The 21,090-nt window shown below is 53.4% G+C and overlaps 2 protein-coding genes across 3 annotated transcripts in view; both read left to right on the top strand.

Annotated features, from left to right (window-relative positions):
- The window catches only part of C23H7orf26 (chromosome 23 C7orf26 homolog), a 14,052-nt gene extending 10,439 nt beyond the window's left edge, over positions 1 to 3,613 (top strand). Inside the window, exon 6 of one of the 2 annotated variants that reach the window (XM_021186592.1) lies at positions 2,808 to 3,613. In XM_021186592.1, the coding sequence (XP_021042251.1) occupies positions 2,808 to 3,009 (202 nt within the window). In that variant the 3' untranslated portion in view covers positions 3,010 to 3,613. The remainder of the gene's footprint in view (positions 1 to 2,807) is intronic. The other variant, XM_029533900.1, reaches the window with a different exon arrangement.
- Positions 3,614 to 12,036: 8,423 nt separating this feature from the next.
- On the top strand, positions 12,037 to 17,953 carry Znf853 (zinc finger protein 853; the record flags this gene model as incomplete). Its single annotated transcript, XM_029533524.1, has 3 exons — positions 12,037 to 12,124; positions 12,639 to 12,761; positions 15,264 to 17,953. Coding segments are annotated over 3 exons (2,217 nt in total), but the record flags the coding sequence as incomplete, so codon positions are not given.
- Positions 17,954 to 21,090: the final 3,137 nt, after the last annotated feature.

Below are 21,090 nucleotides of genomic sequence, written 5' to 3'. Positions count from 1 at the left end.
GGGCAGGCTGACAGCAGTGCCGAGGTGTGGGCAGGGCAGGCTGACAGCAGTGCCGAGGTGTGAGCAGGGCAGGCTGACAGCAGTGCCGAGGTGTGATCAGAGCAGGCTGACAGCAGTGCTGAGGTGTGAACAGGGGCAGGCTTACGACCAATGGTGACATGTGAGCAGGGTGGCTTATAACAGTGGTGAGGTGTGAACAGTAGTAGCTGGTTTGCAGCACTGGTGAGGTGTGATTAGGGTGGCTTTATAGCAGTGCTGAGGTGTGAACAGAGCTAGTTTACAGCAGTGGTGGGGTGTGAGCAGTGCAGGCTCACAACAGTGATGAGGTGCTGGTCTTGGTTCATTTGTTACTGGGTCACTTGATCCTGTCACTTTTTACTGGGTCCCAGGACTGGTGCTGACAGGCAGCCTGGATAAGAAGCTAGGCATCTTAGCTGTCCCGGTTGTCATAGCCACCAGCACCTGGTCCCTGGCTCTGCCATACTAGCCAGTCTGGGTAGGAGCTGGCACGTCAGCCAAGTGCTGCTTCATTGCAAGTTGAGGAAGGGTGGTCTGTGCCATGGTGGGGTCCTGTCACCCAGTCCCGTACTCTCGGGAGAGTGGCTGAGTGTCTGGCCCAGAGTGAAGTGGGGGAGGTGCTGGCGGGACACACGGGCCATCCTCAGTGGCTGGAGGGCTCACTGCTCCTTTTCCTCTGCCTACCAGACCATGGCATCTCACTGTGAACACAGTGACTTCTAACTTCCCCACCAAACTGCTAACTTCTGGAAATGCTAACCCTGGCAGGCAGTGCTAACCCTGGCAGGTTGTGGGCTCTGCAGTGCTCAGTGGGCTTTGACGGTTTCAGTTTCTGTTTCTTTTCTTTCTTTTTATTTTTTATTTATTTATTTATTTATTTTTTGGTTTTTCGAGACAGGGTTTCTCTGTGACAGCCCAGGCTGCCCCTGCCTCCTGAGTTCTGGGATTAGAGGTGCGCACCAGCACTCAAGAGTTACTTTAACAAAAAGAAAATGTGATGTAAATGAAAACCCCTCAGAGGGACTGGCGAGATGTCCCAGTGGTTCGGAGCACTGTTGCTCTCGCAGACAACCTGACCTGCATTTCTAGCGCTCAGATGGCAGCTCACAACTGACCCTACCATCTTCTGGTCTCCTGTGCACTGCATGCATGTGGTCCACAGACATACATCCAGGCTTAATGTCCTCACACATGAGAGAAAGTAGGCGTGTGGAGGGTTTTTGTTGTTTCTTTGGTTTTTTGAAAAGGCCTCAGAGGAGCTTTGGCCCCTTAACTCTGCCCATGCTCTTCATGGCTACAGTGACTGTCTGAGGTGTCTTGGGAGCTTTGGGTCCCCTGTGCTGCTGCAGGAAGTCTGTGACAGTCCATCCTCTGCTCTAGGGAAGCTCAAGACGGTGTCCGAGGAGCAGCAGGGCCATGAGGGCAGGCTGGCTGTCACTGGGTCAGCATGCTGGAACTGGGGGCCGAGGGGGCGAGAAGCCCGAGCTGGAACCGGAAGGCTGGGTTTGGTGACAGAGGGAGCAGCAGGGTCTCCTGGCACACGGCCAGGCTGAGCTTCAGTGAGGCTGGGAGAGGGGTGAGCAGAGAGCTTGTGTCTGCAGCAGAGACTACGCAGGGAGGCTGAGTCCTCAGCGCGGGGAGCCTGGCTGCCCGGCAGACTGACTTAGGGAAGGCGAGGCGCTGAGCTTTAGAGCAGAGCGTTCTTATTCCTGCCGCCAATTGGGAGGGATCCAGGACCTCAGAGCAGTGCGCACTCAGGGATGGGGCGTTCCAGATGGTGGAGGCTGTAGAAAGGAAGGGAGAAGAGGTTCTGGTGAGGGTCCCAATAGCGCCTCGGGGTCTAGGCAGGGAGGGTGTAGCTCTGGCATCTTGCTTCCTTAGATCTTGGGGCTATGATCCTTTGAATCATAATGTGCTATTGAAAAGCCATCTTTATGGGGCTTATGTGTGGAATGCAGTCAGAACCCAATTAGAATTGACATTTTCCTGGTGGCCAAGTTGTTGTCCTGAGGCAGTGTGGTGAATGGGGTCAGGCCCAGGATGGCCTGGAAGCTGTCTTAGTTGGGGTCACTGTTGCTGTGATGAAACACCAGGACCAAAGCAACCTAGAGAGGAAAGGGTGTGTTTGACTTCCACATCCTGTTCATTATAGAAAGAAGTCAGGACAGGAACTCAAGCAGGGCAGGAACCTGGAGACAGGAGCTGATGCAGAGGCCATGGAGGGGCACTGCTCCCTGCCTTGCTCCCATGGCTTGCTCAGCCTGCTTTCTTATAGAAGCTAGGACCACCAGCTCAGGGGTGCCACCACCACAATGGGCAGGCCCTCCCCCATCCATCACTACTTAAGAAAATCCAGCCCTACAGCTGGATCTTATGGAAGCATTTTCTCAATTGAGGTTCCTTCCTTTCGGATAACTCTAGCTTCTGGCGAGTTGACATAAAACTGAAGCCGGCACAGACAGAGCCCAACCTCTGTGAGCCTTGAGTTCTGAGGGCTTAGGGTTCCATGTTCACATGGTCACGGTTCCAAGCATAGTCACCTATCTGTAGTGGCATTGTAGCCTTCTCCCTGCAGGTCCTCGCTCAGTCCTGGGCTAACCGTCATTCCCTCCCCAGTCTCTTGTGCTCCAAGTTCACCGCCCAGGAGCCCCTGACTCAGGAGGTGTGAGGCACCAGGGACAGAGAGACAGGGCAGCTGCTGGAGTGCTGGGATGACAGGCATGGGATGACTGTGGCAGCACTGGGTTGAGGGCCTAGCTCGGTCCTAATCTCTCTCCTTGTGTTTGCAGCCTGCTCCAGCTGGTGATCTCGGGCCCAGTGCAGCAGTCGCCACACACCGCTCTTCCCCCTGGGTTCTACCCACATATCCATACTCCCCCGCTGGCCTATGGGGCTGTGCCAGCGCACCCAGCTGCCCACCCAGCCCTGCCTACGCACCCAGGGCACACCTTCATCTCAGGTGTGACCTTCCCATTCAGGCCCATCCGCTAGGCTGGCCCCTCCAAGCCAAGCCGCCAAACGGCTGTGTGCCTTGCACCCGGGCCAAGGGAGCCCTTGGAGAGAGGGGTGCTGACCCCGTGGACAAGGACCCCTGGGAGGCAGCAGGTGGTCCCTCCAGCTGGCAGAACCATCTTGGTACTGATGTCCCAAGTTGCTGTTGCCGGGGTGCCTCCTACCTGGTCATATTAAATATCCAGATTGGATGATGAAAGCGAGTGGGCTCCGCCCTCTGCAGAGAGTGCTGTGGGTGTTTTTAGATCTGCCAGTCCGTGAGTGGCAGTTGTCATGCACAGACACTCTCAGCTCGCCACCAGGGTGTGCTGGTGGGTAAGCCGGTGCCTGCGGTACCTGCGGGTCCATTTGCCCTGCCTCAGGAATGTGAAGCATCTCTGCCACCAACAGCGGTTTTCTGCAGCTCCATGAGCTCAGAATGCAGAGGGTGAGACCCAGCTTGTATGCAGTACTGGGCACTGCTCAGGGACACCTGTTGGGATTCCCCATCACCTTGGAGAGGATCTGTGTCTTATGGGGGGTGGCGGCGGGTATCTCTAAATTTTCCTTTCATGTGTTCAAAATAAATTTTTTCTAAACAGTTTCATAGGCGTTGTGGGATTTTCATTTTGCGGTGCTGAGATTCAAGCCCATGGCATTGCACCACTTAGCAGGTGCGTTTTCAATGAGCTGCACCCCAGCCCTATGGAACATACATCTTTAAATTGTAAGGATTTGATATGTATGGATTTCATGTGCATGTATGCCTGTGTACCATGCGTGTACAGTGACCTCGGAGGCCTGGTGGTTGTGTATGTTCATGTGGGTCCTGGGAACTGAACCCAGGACCTTCATTAACTTTCCACTTTATACTCTTGAGACATGATGTCAGTCTGATCCTGTGGCCTACTCTTTGATGATACTGTGTTATGTGTGTGTGTGTGTGTGCAAGACAGACGTGCAGGCTACCCTACCAGGTCATCACACTTGGCTACACGCTGCTTGGTTACAAACTGCTGGACTGCAAGCATCTTGGTTGGCTTGGTAGTTTCAAGCTTCAGCAAGCCTGTCACCACCCACACCATACTGGGGTTACAGGGGCACGGGGGGTCAAACTGAGCCCTTCTCGCGGGTTCTGGGCATCATGCTCAGATCCCCGCACTTTTGCAGTAAGCAACCCCAGCGGAGCCATTTCCCAGCCCTAGCTACTTTGGATCAAAACTTCAGATTCAGTCTCCACTCGAGCCGGGTTTTGGCCTCTGCCCAAACTAGATGCACAGACTGCTTCTGTCCTGTGGTCAGTCCTCTCTCGGGTACCAGGGATGTACTTGAGGATACCCTAGGACATTGTTGGAAGGGATAGGCTTGTATTCTTTAAGGAAGGGACACTCATGTCCCTGTGCCCATCAGAAGTGACAGATGTCAAGAACAAACAGCAAAGCAAGACAGGATTAAATGACAAGTGAAGAAATGGAATCTCAAAGGCTAAACTGGAAGACGGCGGCGCCAAAGCAGACAGCGTAGGAAAGGAGAGAGAGGGGGAGGGAGGGAGAGAGAGAGAGGGCAGGGGAGGGGGGGGCGGGGGCGGGGGGGAGAGAGAGAGAGAGAGATCTCCCTGTGTTCCCACGTGGCCATCCCATCATCCATCGCCTGATTTAGAATCCCTCGGTATCCCCCAAAGGTGTTCCTTACCTCAGCTCTGCCCGCCCTACACCCAACCTTGGGCAGCCCGTCTCCCTTTTTTCTATGGATTTGCCTTTTCTGGAAATTTCCTATCTGTGGACCAGTGCAGCATGTGGCCTTGTGTCTGGCTTCCTTTACTTAGTGTGAGGTTTTCAAGGGTTTTGTTTTGTGTGTATCAGTTTTGCCTGCTTGTGTGTCTGTTCACCATGTATGTGTGTGTGTGTGTGTGTGTGTGTGTGTGTACAGCAGTACCCTCAGAGGCCAGAAGAGGGCACCAGATTCCCTAGAACTGGAGTTACAGGCTGGTGTGAGCCACCTAACTCCGGGCCTGAGAATCTGAACTGGAATGTCTTGCGTGAATAGTGTGCTTTTAACCATGGAACCGTCCTTCTGGTATCTACTTATTCATTCATTTAGAGAGGACTTCTCACTGCATAGCCCTGGATGGCGCAGAACTCAAAGATATCTGTCCGTCCTGCCTCCCAAGTTCAGAGACTAAGTGTGCAACCACATCAGGTAAAAGAGTATGATTTTAATGTTATAATTATGCATACATGTATGTGTCTTTGTGGTCTTGTGCATGCGAATGCAGTGTTTGGAGAGGCCAGAAGAAGATGTCAGATTTCCAGGAGCTGGAAGTGGAGGCATCTGTGGGCCTCCTGACTTGGATACTGAGAACCAAATGTCTATCTAGTCTTTGCAAGAACAGCACATGCTCTTAGCTACGGGCTCGTCTCTCTGGACGCTCAGTTTCTTTTATGGCTGAATCCATTGTATATAAAATGTGAAATACCAAAACAAAACAAACAGAAAAACAAAAAAAAATTTTTGTTTTGTGTGTTGTGTGTTTATGATATGTTTATGTGTGACTTTAGGCACATGTATGCCACAGCACACATGAAGGTCAGAGGACAAATTGATAGTCCTGTCCTTCCATCTGGGGGATCACACAGCCTTGACCCAGCGAGCCATCTTTCTGGCCCATCCACCTTAATTTTGAAACAGGATCTCTCACTCAAACTAGTGCTCAACCATCTCACTAAACTGGCTGGCCAGCGAGCTCGAGGCAGCTCCCCTTTCTGTCCTCCTTACTGCTGGGGCCGCAGGTACACAGCCCGGGGCCTGGCTCTTACGGGATGCTGGGGTCTGAAATCAGGTCCTCACGCTTGTGTGGAAGGTACTTTACTGAGGAGTCCATATTTTCAATAGCCCCAGATTGACTGGGTCACACGGATGCGTCCCGGAGAAATGGTAGCAGGTGTCCTGCAGGTGCTCCCAAAGTGATGGCAGAGTCCCATGTAAATGTGAAACACATCCTTAAAAAGTTTAAAATGGGACTGGAGAGATGGCTCAGAGGTTAAGAGCACTGACTGCTCTTCCAGAGGTCCTGAGTTCAATTCCCAGCAACCACAAGGTGGTTCACAACCATCCGTAATGAGATGGGGTGCCCTCTTCTGGCCTGTAGGCATACGTGCAGGCAGAACGCTGTCTACATAATAAATAAAGCTTAAAAAAAAGAGAGAAAAAAGTTTTAAATGGTGTCTATCCGATGATGTCTATCTGTACGCATGTGAGTGCGGTGGCCTGAGAGGCCAGCAGGGGGCACCTGATCCCCTGCAGCTAGAGTGACAGGTGGTTGTAAGTCACCTGACTTTGGGTGGTGGGACCCAAACTCAGGTCTTCCGCAAGAGTAGCACGTGCTTCTAACCACTGAGCCATCTCTCCCTGTTCCATTTTTGGTTTTTGTGGATATTGTCACCATGGCATTTGTCCATAAGTTTTTGTGTGCACATGTCAGTTTTCTCGGGGTTCAGCACGCATGCACACAGGCTGAGTACAGAATGCTTTTGATAAGGAAAGACCCCTGCTTGAGTAGCCAACACAGGAGCAAGCGGTTTTCTTCCTGTGGCTGGGATCAAGCACCCTGAGAAGGGCAACATCAGGGAGAAAGGGTGCCTTTGGCTCCAGTCCAGCAGCGTGGAGAAGCCAAGGCGTCAGGAGCTGGAAGCATCTGGCCACGTCACACCCACAGCCGAGAGCAGAGAGAGTGAATAAATACACACGAGTGCCCAGCTCACTCTTCAAGATCCAACCCAGAGCTCAGCTCGTGGAATGTGTGTGTGTGTGTGTGTGGGGGTCCCTCCATCACAACCCAGTTAGAATCGCACACAGGTCGGCCTGCCCACAGGCCGACCTGTCCTAAGCAATTCCTCAGTGATGCTCTCTTCTGAGGTGACGCTGGCGTAGTGGTTCTCAACCTGTGGGTCGCGACCCCTTTGAGATTTAGCAAGCCTTTCAACCGAGGTCTCAGATATCCTGCATTTCAGATAGTTCCATTACGGCTCATAGCAGTAGCAAAATTACAGTTCTAAAGTAGCAACAGAAATAATTGCATGGTTGAGGGTCACCACAGCATGAGGAACTGGATTCAAAAACGGCCATCACGCAAGCCAGGAAGTGTAAGCACATAAGCCTTTAGAGACTGCTCCAATGGTACCAATGCTAGGATTCGACTCCAGGAAGGATTGAGGGCTACTCTACACTGGAGAGCATAGAGCTGGTTGCTGATAAATTAGGTGTCTGGGCCAGGTGAGTGTTGATGAGTGTCACAATTTGAATGCGAGGTGTCCCCACAAGTGTGCATGTGTTTGCACACTTAGTCTCTAGCGGCTGTTTTAGGACATCGTACAGCCTTTGGGAAGTGAAGTCTAGACAGAGGAAGGTCGGTTTCAGGAAGGTGGTCCTTGAGGCTTATAGCCACACCCCATTCCTGTGCAGTCTTTGTTTCCTGATCCTCCCAGATGTCCCTGCCTTGTCCTGCTGCCACACAGCAGGACCAGGGGCAGATAAGGTTCTTCCTGTCTTTGCACAGATGCATGCTTGTGTGCATCCATGTGCGCATGCAGTGTATGTGTATGGTGCATGCTTGTGTGCATGCACTTGTCCATGTACACACATATAGAGGTCAGAGGAAGACACGTAGAGTCCATCTCTGTCCCACTCTGTCTTATATTCCTGAGATGGGGCCTCTCACTGAGCCTGGAGCTCAAAGCATCTTGGCTAGGCTGCCTGGCCGTGGAGCCCCAGCGGTCCTGCTCACTCCTCCCTGGAAAGAGCACTCCTACATGTGTGCTGGGGACCTGAACTCAGGCCCTGGTGGCAGATACTTTACCTCCCCCCCCAGTAGATCTCCCCAGTACTTATCATTTAAATTTATTATTGTTGCCATTGTTGTTATAATTTTTAGATAAAGCCTCATATAGCCCAGGCTAACCTTGAATTTGGAATAGTATGTAGCTGAGGATGAGCCCAGTCCCTCCCATCTCCTCCTCCACTGTGCTAGATTCTAGGCTTGCGCCCCCACACCCAGTGGTGGGTTGTTTTGTTTTATTGTTTGTTTTGGTCTTCACATGCCTCATCTGGCCTCTGTGGGTTTTGAGCTTCCAGGTGTTAACTGTTTAAAGCAGGTGTCCATCTCTGCAACGTCCCTTCCCAGTTGTCTGCACTTTCCTTGTGCCTGGACTTACCTGAGAGGCAGAAAACTACCTTGTGTGCCAGGCTAGGGGGTCCTTCTCTCTCCACGGTTTCAGAAACTTAAGACTGAGTGAGGACTGAGCTCACTCCTGTGGCCTGATTTCTGCACAGTCTTGCCACGTCTACAGCATCTGCATAGCTGCTCAGTTCATCTGGCTGACCAGATGCTTCCAGCTCCAGAGCCCGCCTCCTAATGATCTTGTCCAGGACCACGGTGGATGCTAGTGATGGTGACTGGTGACTCTGGGCTCCTTGGTAACCACTTTGCCACCACATTTCCTGTAGTGGCTGGAACTGCCCCAGTCATAGAGAAATTGGTTGCGTGGGCCGGCGGCTCTCTGTCTCTTCCTGACAGAATTCCTGCCAGAAACTATACAGAAGGGAGCTCAGAGCGTAGGTCAGTTGATAGAGTGCCTGGATAGCATTCATGAGACCCTAGGTTCGCTCCCCAGCACTGAATTCACTGGCCATGGTGGTCCATGCCTGCATCCCAGCACTTAGGGGGGCAAAGTAGGAAGATCAGAAGTTCAAGGTCTACACGGTGAGTTTGAGGCCAGCCTGGGATACAAGATTGCCTCAACAGGTGGATCTCTGAGTTTGAGGTTGGTCGGTTGCTCTGGGCTACAGAGCAAGTTCCAGGACGGCCAGGGCTACACAGAGCAACCCTGTCTTGAAAAACCGAAAGAAAAAGAGAAACTTACAGTAATGCTGCTGCATCAGCTCAGTGGATAAAGGTGCTTGCCACCAAACCTGACAACCTGAGTGTGATTCCTTGGAGTCACAGGGAGGAGGGCACTTACATGTGGTACATGCCCCCTCCCCAGCCCCAGGGAATAAATGTGATCTTAGAACCAAAAAGAAAAGCTGGATTTCTAATCAGTTTAAGTGGGTGTGAGGTTGAGGTGAGAGAAAGATACGGGAAGGACTGCCAAGAGAAATCACGGCTCAATCAATACAAATAAAATGAAAAGAAAATACTGAGTAAGTCAACATCAGAGTGGTTAGAACAGACAAACTGGGAGAAGATTTCTGGGCTCAGCCCCAAAGATGATGTCTTAAGTGTAACCATGGAAACAGTAAACATGCATTCATCCAAAGCTGCAACAAAACCGTAACCACCAGAATGGGTGCAGACTACACAGGTGGGGGGCATAGTCCTGATGAGACCAGTTCCAGGGTCCACAGTCTACCCAGACTCCTGGCCAACTGGTTACAAGGTCAGGATTTCCCATGGCCCACTCAGGTTTGCTGTGCACTAGATCAACACACAGAATTCAGGAAAGCACTGTTTGGGTCGGTGCCAGAGATCAAACCCCGGGGCTTTTGGGCTGCTTGGTAAGCGTGCACCAACTTAAGGTACATCTCTCTTGCCTTTGCTCATATCAAAGCCAAGCACAGTGGTTTGGGCCTGCACTCGAATGCTTCAGAGACAGAGATGGCTGATCGCTGGAGTTTAGTGGCCAGCAGTTTAGCTAATCAGTGAGAGATCTAGATCAAAAAATAAGGTGGAGATGGGCTGAAGAGATGGATCAATGCTGCCCCCTTGTGGACTCCAAAGTACCTGCACTCAAATATCCACATGCTCACACACACACAGGCACACAAATAAATGTTTATCCTCCTCTTTTTTTTTTTAAAGGTGGAAAATGATTGAGGAAAATACCCAGTATTGACATATGACTTCTACATGTATACACGCATGCACACGCACATATACACACAGGCATGCACACTCATGTGCACGTACACATATGATACACAGAGGATCGAAACACTAGGGACTGAGGTCTCTGGAAGAGGCTCCCATCCACTTAGGGGAGGGGACGGACACCCCATCCTTTACCTGTGTGCTCATCCTTTACACTGCCTGGCATTCTGTCTCTACCCTCACAGATGGAAGACTGTGTGGTGCCTCTGGTTACCTGGCTGCCAGAAGCCCTTGTCACTCTAAATTACCCTGCCTCCAAAGCTGGCCCTCTACTGGTGTACCCACAGCTTAGTGTATCAGCTCTGGCCCTCTGCACCCATTTCCCTTGTAAGAGGGCTGCTGGTCTGCAAGTCAGGCTTGGGGGTTGGGGGGACAGGAATCGTGTGAATTGCAGACCGTGCTGTAAGCGGGGAGACAGGAAGAACAGGGTTGTGATCACAAGAAAGACTCTCCCCCCTTTGGGGGACATCTCTACTCTATAGAGGCAGCTCTGTTGTTGCCAGATCTGATTTTTCAGAATTTTTTTTTAATGTATTTATTTCTGAGACAGTGTCCCGTGTAGCCCAGGCTGGCCTCAGTCTTGCTGTGTAGCCAAGGATGACCTTGGACTCCTGATCCTCCTGTGGAGTTCTGGAATGCCAGGCACATACCAGGCGTGGGTTTTATGCACTACTGGGGGTGGAACCTAGGGCTTTGTGAGTGCCAGGTCGCTCACAGGGCTCCCTGAGCCTCACCCCCTGCCTTTTCTACAGAACTGGAGCAGGGCTTCTCTCTCCAGAAGCCGGTGGTCTGCCCATAAAGCTGCACGAGGGGAAATGGGGAAACGCTCAAGCGTCTTGGAAAAGAAACACACACCCCATTTCCCATTCTCACCCCTACCCCCAGGCAGGGAACAAACAGGGAAAACCACTGGAGCTGCCTTGGCTCCGAACCCTGGGAGGGGGCCTCTCCACTCCCCTCCTCCTGGCTGGAAGCTGAATGACGGAGGGCCTCTGGCCACTGGAGAGAGCAAGAACCCAAAGAGATACCAGCAGGTCCCTCAGTTCCTGAGGGTGTCCCTGATGGAGCTGGCACAGTCTCTCTACCTGTCTATCGATGCCAACTCAAGAGTCTCAGTTGGCTGTTCTGAGCTGCTGAGGTCAGGAGGGGGCTTCCCCATTAACTGATTAAGTACTAGCTAATTAGCCCCAACTTGTACCCCCCCCCCAGTCAAGGGAAGAGCGTCCTGAAGCCACGCCTTTGACTCAGAGAATATGGGGGTGTTGGATGGGAACCCCCTTCCTCTTCCATCCATGCAGCCTCAGTGACAGTCGCCAACCGAGGCGCACGGACACGCGCACCGCACCAGACGATGCGTTGCGGCGTACGCTGCGCCCAGCATCGGCGGACCCTGGGAAGCACGCAGGGCCGACCATCCTGTCCCCATCCCCACCCACACCTCCCCCGGGGGGGGCCCTGGTGAGTGGCCGGACCGGGAAGGGTTAAGCCCACAGAGCTGGCTGCGAGGCCTAGAGAGGAGGCGGCGACTGTGGCTTAGGCGAAGGCAGCGGCCACGGTGGTGGCGACGGGGGCCGGGGCGCGGGGGCGCGGCGGGCGGCAAGGGCGGGGGACAGGATGCGGATGCCGGGGGGACTTCCTGTGCCGGCCCCCCAGCGCCCCCGCCCCGGCCTGGCCGCTTCCCGCATGGTTGCACAGCACGGGAGGGCGGGCGAGCGATCGGGGACCTGGCCCGGCCGCGGCGCCCGCCCCCCGTCCCCCGGGCACCTGTGGCGGGTGATCGTCTAGGACTCTTGTCACCGGGTTCCCACCCAGCCAACCTAGGGCCCTAGTTTGGGCCCTGCTGCGCGCCATGGGCCACCCGGACCAACCCTGATCACTGCTCTGGATTTGGAGCCCTGCCTCCCTTCCCTGTCCCTATGCGAGAGTCTCCACCAACTTCTGCCTGGGAACTCCACTCTGCACCTTGTCTTGGCCCAGGGCGACCTCGGCAGCTCTGACAGCGAAGATCCCGCAGAGTTCCCGTAAAGGGTTCTCCCGGGGATGGTCAGAGCCTCCGTGGCTCATTCTAGATGGAGGTACCTCCGGAAGGAGCTGGCTGAACGGCCGTGGCCTTCACTCTGTGGCCACTGGTGACCACACCTCCCCTAGCGCAGAGGCTGCTGCCGGCGGCGGCGGGAAATGCTCTTCCAGGTGAGGCCTGGCGGGAGATCCTTGCAGGCGCGCGCAGAGCCGCTTCTCTAAGGAGGGCTTCCAAAGCCAGAGGGAGATGTAGTCAGCTGGCGTGGGGGAGTGGGGACTCCCGCATGTGCAGACCACTTCTTCAGAGTGGACTCGGGACAGGAGCACAGGCCTGCAGAAGGCCCTTGCTGTGGGCTACAGTGCTCTAGCCGCCTACCTTCCCAGGGTGTCCTGACCCAGGGTGACACCAGACCTATGTGGCCTTAGAAGCCTGGGGGATGGTCATGCTTTGGAAGGGGACAAGGAGCTGTGCCCATAGATACCCTCAGGCGTGCCACAAGCTTTCCAGTCTTTGGGAGAGGTTAGTTCCCACAGTTATGGGTCAGTATTGGAGCAAGAGGGCTACTGGTCAGCGGAGGTGAATCCCTGTGTACATCCATCAAATAACAGCTCTGGCTGTTCTGTGTAGGAATGGGGTTCAGCCACCACCGCCACCCTTCTGAACAGCTTCCTTTATTCCTCTTAGCACAGCCTGCTCTGGGAGACCCTGGTGTGACCGCCAGGATGGAGCTGGGCCCAGCAACCCAGACCTTTGTGTTGGAGCTTCGATGTCTTGAGGATGGGGGTCCAGGGCCTGACACCCTCTCAGGTGAGGGTTGGGGTGTGGAGACAGTAGGGCCCCCAGCAAGGATTCGTTAGTTGAGTTGCAAGCTGGCACAACCCAGACCACCATGGAGGGACCCCATGTGTGTCCAGCGTACTCACGCCTGCTAACCCCAGCTACCTTGAAACTTAGCGTAGGACCTGTTGAGGTGGCTGCCAGGCCAAGGTCTTGCTGGAGAGAGACACCTTGACAGGATTCAGTAACCTCATCCCTGACCCCCACACCTGGGCTGACTAACCTGCTTTTCCCAGGTGTCCCCCCCCCAATCTCCCACCTGGAACTGGAGGGGTTTTCTCTGTCTCTAATGCCTCAGACACTGGCTAAATGGCTTCTTTCCTGTCCTTGGTCTCATTTCCTCAACATCTGTCTCCTTCCCCCCACCTGCCACACAGGCTCCCAGGGTACAGAACTTCCCAGTCCCTCCCTGAGACCCATGCAGGGGTGGGGCAGCCTTTAAGGGTGGACAGGAGTCCATTTTCACATTCTGTACTTTAAAGCACAGTGACAGCGTAGGGACAGGCTTGAAAAGAGTTGAGAGAACCAGGAAGAACTGGGCGTGGGGACACGTGACTGGAATCCCAGAACTTGGGAGACTCAGTTTGACCTGTGTAATGAGCCCCAGGCTAGGACTATATAGAATGAGACACTATTGCACAGCGAGGAGAATATATATATCAGGAAAATTAGACTAGAACGATCAAATCAGGCCCTATGAATTGAACAAAGATTCTTTCCGCTTGTAAATTTAACTCTAGCAGGCATAACACTTCAGGTGACATCTAACTACATGGTCAATAAAATGCTTCTGTGGAAACTGCTGTCCCAGGAAGTCAGAGTGACCACGTGACCAAGCTAGAAATGAGGAGATTCACACCGAGGTGAGGTCTGTCCCTGCAGAGGAGGCACGAGAAAGGAGCGTGTGAGAGGGTGTTGATCTTACTCTCAAGACGTGTTCCAACAGCCGTCTGCATCCACTGCCCCACACCCAGCTGCTCCGTGGAAGCGGCTCTGAAAAGAAAAAGAGTGTCCCAGGGGCTGGGGAGGTGGCTCAGTGGGGAGAGCATTCGCCCTTTAAGCTCGAGGCCAAGAGTTTGAGTCCCCAGAGTTCATGTGGAAGCAGAGTAGTTCGTGTCTGTAATCGAAGCGCTTCTGTTATGAGAGGGGAGGCAGCAGGAAAATCCGTGGATGCTTGGGGGCCAGCTAGCCTGGCAGGCCTGTGCAGCGGCGGGGGGGGGGGCCTGCCTCCAAGTGCAAGGTCAGGCCCAACACCCAAGGTTGTCCTCTGATCTCTATAGGTGTGCTGTGTTCCCACAAGCACACGCATGGACATACATGCCCATATATACAAGACACACAGCTTTTAAAAATGCATTCAACAAAGGTGCTTGTTTTACAAAAACAAGAAAGCTTGTTTTTGTAAAATATAATTACACGCAACTATGTGTGTGTGTGTTATGTGTGGTGTGCATATGTGTATTCATGTTTCTTGTCTGCATTTGGGTGCTCGTGTGCATGGGCGTGGATGGACATGTGTGCACATGCATTTGGAGGCCCCAAATTGATGTCGAGTCATACTTGATCTTTCTTCCACCTTATTCAATGGGACAGGGTCTCTGGATCGCGCTCAAAGCTTGCTTATGTGGCTAGTCTTCCCAGCCAGCTTCCTCCAGGGACCCCCCCTCTCCACCCTCTGAGGCTGGAATTACAGGTGTGCTGCTGTGCCTGACTTCTCAGTTAACTTCTGAAGTACAGACTCCTTACCTGACCCCCTAGCTTCCTTGATGCGTCAGTGCTTTCTAGAAATGTCTTGCTGTATCCTTATAGAAATGTCTTGCTGTATCCTTATAGAAATGGCTTGCTGAATCCTTATAGAAATGGCTTGTTGTTCACAGACAAGGCAAATTTCACTTATTTAAAGTGTGACCATTATCTGGCGGTGGTGGTGCACACCTTTGATCCCAGCACTCAGGAGGCAGAGGTAGGCAGATCTCTGTGAGTTCAAGGCCAGCCTGGTCTATAAAGGGACAGCCAGGGCTACACAAAGAAATCCTGTCTCAAAAAAAAAAAAAAAAAAAACCCAGATAGATAGATAGATAGATAGATAGATAGATAGATAGATAGACAGTCAGTCAGACAGACAGATAGACACACAGGCAGTATGACCATCAATGGGTTCGGAGCTCAGCTACTGGAATAGCTGGCCTCCCTGCATGGGGAGAAAGAGCTAAACACATTTCAGGGAATGGTGTCAGGAGCCCCAAGAGCTAAGCATGGGACTCATTTGAAGGGGGCTCATTGGGAGTCTGAACGGGGTCATCAGGGGGACTCTGGGAATGTTTGTCCTGTCATCATTGACAACTTGCTCTCACATTTTTGGGTCCCCGCTCAGAGCCCCATAGTGTATCCTGAGTACATCCTTCTGGGCGTCTGGTCCAGATCCCTGCCTATCACTCCTTCTCGCCTGGCTTCCTGCCATTTCCACTACAGGTGGCAGTGGTGGGAATGAAAGCCAGGAGGAAGAAGAGGTTCAGGAGGGGAGCAGCCATCCACGGCAGCCAGTGCTTGCAGCCTCATGCGGGGCCTATTACTATATTGAGCCAGAGCAGGAGGAACCGCAGGACTTGCGAGTGCACCGAGTTAAGCAGCAGCCAGAGCAGGAACGTCAGCCCGAGCACAGGCAGTTGCAAGAGCGGCAACCGCAGCATCAGCTGTTAGGATCCCAGCCAGAATCACAGCAGCAGCAAGATGGACAACAGCAGCTGTCTCCGCCCCAGCAAGAGCGGCAGGAAAACCGGCCCATGCAGCACCAGCAGCCAAAACCACAGCTGCAGGTGGTGCAGCTGCCGAGACTTGGACAAGAGCAACATCTGTTGCTGCAGCAGCACCAGACTATGCAGCTTCCACACCAAGCACAACAGCTGTTTCAACAGCAGCAGGAACAGCTGCAACTGCAGCAAATTCAACAGCAGTATCTTGTGCAGCAGCAAGTATATGAACCTGTACCGCAGCAGCAAGTGCTGCTACTGCAGCAGCTGGTACAGCAGCAGCAAGTGCAAGAACAGTCACAGCACCCACAGCTTCTCCAACAAGAGCAACTGTTACAACAGCAGAGACAGTTGCTGCTGCCGCATGTGCAAGATCAAGTATTGCAGTTACAGCAAGTGCAAGAGCAAAAGCTGTTGCAACAGCAACAGGAGCAGTTTCAGCAGCAGCTGCTCCAACAGCAGCAACTGCTGCAGCAGCAGGGACAATTGCAACAGCAACACTTGCAGCAGCAGGTATTGGTGCTGCAGCCACAGGGACAGCTACAGCAGCAGTTATTGCTGCAGCAGCAACAGGCACAGTTGCAGCAGCAGCTGTTGCAGCAGCAACAGGCACAATTGCAACACCAACTATTACTGCAGCAGCAGGAACAGTTGCAGCAGCAGCAGTTGTTGCAACAGCAGCAGGAACAGCTGCAGCAGCACCAGCAGCTGCAGCCTCTTCCATCAGAGGACGAGGAAGTGGAACTGGAGCTCATGCCGGTGGACGTGGGGTCTGAGCAGGAACTAGAGAGGCAGCAAGAGCTGGAGAGGCTGCGGGAACAGCGACAGTTGCAGCTAAAAATGCAGGAGCAGCTACGTCAGCTGGAGCAGCACCTGGAGCAGCAGCAGCAGCTGGAGCAGCTGCAGCAGCAGCAGCTGGAGCAACAGGAGGTACACCTGGAGCTGACCCCTGTGGAACTAGGCTCCCAGCAGCAGGAGCTGCAGCTGGAGCTGACCTCTGTGCAGCCAGAGCTGCAACTGGAGCTGGTGCCAGCTCCGGGAGGTGCAGCATCGGCTCCAGCCACCGTCGTGGTGGCCCCTCCAGGTTACGTGGTGCTACAAGAGCTCATGGTGCTGCCCGCTGTGGCCACATCCACTGTGGTGGCCATCCCGGGCCCCGCAGGGAGTGCGGCTCTGACTCCCGCCAGACAGCGAAGGAAGCGGCGAGCCCGGGACAGGCCGACCATCTGCGGCGAGTGTGGCAAGGGTTTCAGCCGCAGCACAGACCTGGTGCGACACCAAGCCACGCACACTGGGGAGAGGCCGTATCTCTGCAGCGAGTGTGGAAAGAGCTTCTCACAACATTCCAACCTGGTGACCCATCAGCGCATCCACACGGGCGAGAAGCCCTACGCCTGCACCTACTGCTCCAAGCGCTTCAGCGAGAGCTCGGCGCTTGTGCAGCATCAGCGCACCCACACCGGAGAGCGGCCCTACGTCTGCGGTGATTGCGGCAAGCGCTTCAGCGTCTCCTCCAACCTGCTGCGCCACCGCCGCACCCACTCGGGAGAGCTGCCCTACGTGTGCGAGGACTGTGGCGAGCGCTTCCGGCACAAGGTGCAGATCCGCAGGCACGAGCGCCAGCTGCATGGGGCAGGACGCTCTCGAGGCCTGGGACTCCTTCGGTCCTCCAGGCCCGGGCCTTCTACAAGGGCCCAGCTTCAGAACTCTGCATCCGGGAAGCACTAAGAGGTGTTAGCGCCATCCACACACACCTCAACCCTAGGTCCTGGTTTTAACTCCAGTTTGAGGTCTTTCTGGGTATCATGAATTATCCTTAGGAAAGGAAGACTTCCATCTTTTCCCAGGCCGCCCCACCTCCACCCCCCAAGCACCAAGTTTACAGATTTCTCCTCCCACCCAAACCATCTCCAGGTGTGTGAAAGAGACTACCCAGCTTTGTCCTTGCCTGGGAAAATAGGACTGAGAACTAGCTTGGTAGCAAACAACTCGTGAGGTTTGATATAACCAAACACTAACCAGCAAATGAAATGTTTAGTACGTGTGTGTGAGAACTGGGAAAGGAATGGATCATTCTGAATACTTCAGGAGAATCTGGAAAGGGGGGAGCAGAGGATGGAACTCAGGCTACTGTAAAAAAAAAAAAAAAAAAAGCCCTGGGTGCCATACAAACCCTGTGTGTGGACCCATGTAGTCCCAGCACTTGGGAGGTGGAGACAGGAGGCTGAGGTTCCAGGTCATTGTCAGGCACATAGTGAGTTGGCGGATAGCCTGGGTTACCTGAGGCCCTGCCTCCAACAAAGCAAAACAAAACAAAACAAATAAACAAACAAAAACTGGTCTTCAGGTTGTCACAATGCAGTGAACTTGGTCAAGGCAGCGAATGATCATGACATAAATCTTGAAAATATTCGTCAAGATGAAACGTGGACATATCTGGTACAGATACCTGCCCTGTGTTCATAGACAAGGTCACAGTGGCCCCCGGGTTGGTGTGTAAATAAAAGCCAGGAGTCATGCTCTGTGTGGAAGGTCAAACCTCCCTTCCCAGGGAGTCCAGACTACAGGCGTTAGAAGCAGATTCGGGGATTCTGTTGGAATGTTCCCAAGCCATTTGTACGTCCTTTACTGTCCCCTCATCTAGCCCAAGCCACCTAGATGCTACCCAAGTGGTCAGCCCCATGTGACCCAGGAACCACCATCTCCAGGGCCAAGCTATGGGGAGGGGTGGCCAGAGGTGTGGGGACAGGGACTGGGGGTCTCAGAAAGGCTGTAAGCCATGCTTACCAAATCACGTAGGGCAGGGACTGCTGAGCAGTATGTGGTGTTGGAAGGTGTGCACGTGGAGGTGATCCTCCGGGTCCCCAGCCTCTTCCTGCCCCACCTCACCTCACACACATTCTGATCCCGTTCTTTTGCCCTTGATGCTGGCAGCAGAGGAGACCTGTCCATGACACTTGGGGGGAAATGAAAGCCAAAGGCAGAGACAGGGGCATGGGGGTTGGAGGAGTTCCAGGTTTGGTGGCATACACTTGTAATCCCAGCACTTGGAAAGCAGATGCAGAAATACAGTGAGTTCAAGACCAGCCTGGGCTACATAGCAAGATCTTGTCTCATAAAAGAGAGGGAGGAAGGCAGCCAGACATGGTAGTTCATACCTGTACTCCCAGAACTTGGGATGTTGAAGGAGGATCCAGAGTTGGAGGATAGCCTGGGCTTCATAGTGACACTGTACATCAAAAAGAAAAAGATAATTTAAATCCTGTGAGTAGAGAACTGGTGTTACCCAAGCGAAGCAGAAGGCAGCAGTATAAAGAAATACAATGCTGAAGTAAGTACTGTCACATCATAGTGAGCGTCAGAGGCTTGCGGAAAGCAGTGCACACAGGACCCCCTTGCTCTTCGTTTAGAAGGCATCCAGAGATGAGAAACTGTCACACACACACACACACACACACACACACACACACACACACACACACCCTACCTTCTTGGTGCTGTGGTCTGGGATGAAACTTAAAGCTTTGTTGATGATGGACAAAGGTCTATCTCTAAGCCATGCCCCACAACCCCCACTGAGAGACTCCAGGCAGGGGCTCTACCACTGAGCCACACCCCAGCCCCTCACTGGGGGATTCTAGGCAGGAGCTCTACCACTGAGCCACACCCCAGCCCCTCACTGGGGGATTCCAGGCAAGGGCTCTACCACTGAGCCACACCCCAGCCCCTCACTGGGGGATTCTAGGCAGGGCTCTACCACTGAGCCACACCCCAGCCCCCACTGAGAGACTCCAGGCAGGGGCTCTACCACTGAGCCACACCCCCAGCCCCTCACTGGGGGATTCTAGGCAGGAGCTCCACCACTGAGCCATACCCTAGTCCCTTACTGGTAGATTCCAGGCAGGGGCTCTGCCACTGAGCCAGGCACCCTGTCTTCTTATTTTGAAACATGATTTTGCCCAGGTTGGCCTGAAACTTTATCTGTAGCCCAGGCAAGTCCAGAATTCCTGACCCTCCTGCCTCAACCTCCTGAATGCTAGAATTACAGGCATGTACCTCACGCCCAGCCCCGAATAACAATTATTTTCCCCTTGCTTCTAAAAACAACCGTCGGTAGAGTTTTGAGTGACTGGCTGGAAGTGAACAGAATAGAACTTAAACTGCCCCATGTTAAGAGGGCTGGAGGGCTAGACCCCTCCCTCTGGATATGTCTGCTCTGAGGATGACACCCTTGCTCTGTCTGTACTGTGGCTTAGTTGGGCTGTTCTGTTACTGCTCGCCTCAACCTTGGCAGATTGCCACAAACTCACTAGAAGGGAATACTTTTATTATCTTTTAAATTTATGTGCATGTGTGTAATGTGTCCGTGGAGTTCACCACAAGTATACAGGTGTCTATAGTAGCCAGCAGAGGGCGTCAGACTCCCTGGAACTGCAATTACAGGTGCCTGTGAGCAGCCCAATGGAGGTGCGGGGAACCGGATTTCAGTGTGGACGAACAGTGAGCACAACCACTGGAACTCTGAACTTTGAACATTCTAAACTGGGAATGTGTGATGTGTGTGTGTGTGTGTGTGTGTGTGTGTGTGTGTGTGTAAAATGACCTCAGGCAATGGGTGAGCAAGGTACTTCATTGAGCAGCTCCTTTAGTTGGGGGGGGGGGTAGAGGCAATTTCAACCTTTGGGGGGTGAGCGTGCATCACTGGCTGGGGCCTCATTGGCCTGAAGCGGAATTCCAGCTGGACCTGACTCTATAAGGAAAGAGAAAGTTTAACCTGGCTGCAACTATGTGACCTCCTGGGTGGGGACGTAGGTAGGGGCCACAGGACCCTGTGCACTGGGACATGGAGGGGTGGTGGGAGGGAGGCGTCCTCACTCCAGCACCGGACATGACTTGACCCTGCCCGTGCTCCAGACTGGCTCCTGCCGGTTCCGCGGTGCCCAGGCCCCACAGAAAGGAGTAGTTTTAAAGCAATTACACCAAAACAATGTGGATGAAATCTAATGGATTTCAAGAAGGAAAATGGGCATTTTTGGCACTAATGCAATTCCCATGACTCTCATATATGTGTGTCTGTGTGTATACACTTATGTGTGTGTGTTTACACACACACACACATACACACACACACACACACAGAGTATATACAAGAAAAAGGACACAGAAGTCCCCGAATTCACTCATGTAACAGGTAGCTGGCCTGGCGGCACAGCCTCTCATCTAAGCTCTTTGAAACTTGAGGTTGGAGGACGGCAAGTTCAAGGCAAGCCTGGGCTGTGGAGAGACAGCTCACCATTGCTGCTGTCACCATTTTAATTCCTGCTCTGCCCTCCACACTGGCCTGTCAGCGACAGGACCATCTGCCAACCCAGCCGTTTTCTGGAAGCTTGTTCTTTGTATCCACTTTCCCGCCCCTCACCAAGGGAGAGGGGGACACAGCCAGCACAGGAAGGACCCAGTCATTTCGGTACCTCCGAGGTTCTGAGAGTCGAAGGATAACTCGGTACACATACGGTAGCATTGGGCTGACTCCAAGTCTGCTGGAGTCC

The sequence above is a fragment of the Mus pahari genome, chromosome 23 (genome assembly GCF_900095145.1).
Source record: "Mus pahari chromosome 23, PAHARI_EIJ_v1.1, whole genome shotgun sequence".
In the NCBI taxonomy this organism is placed as follows: domain Eukaryota; kingdom Metazoa; phylum Chordata; class Mammalia; order Rodentia; family Muridae; genus Mus; species Mus pahari.
Note: the sequence above shows the minus strand (reverse complement) of the source record. Positions and strands in the feature narration are given on the sequence as shown.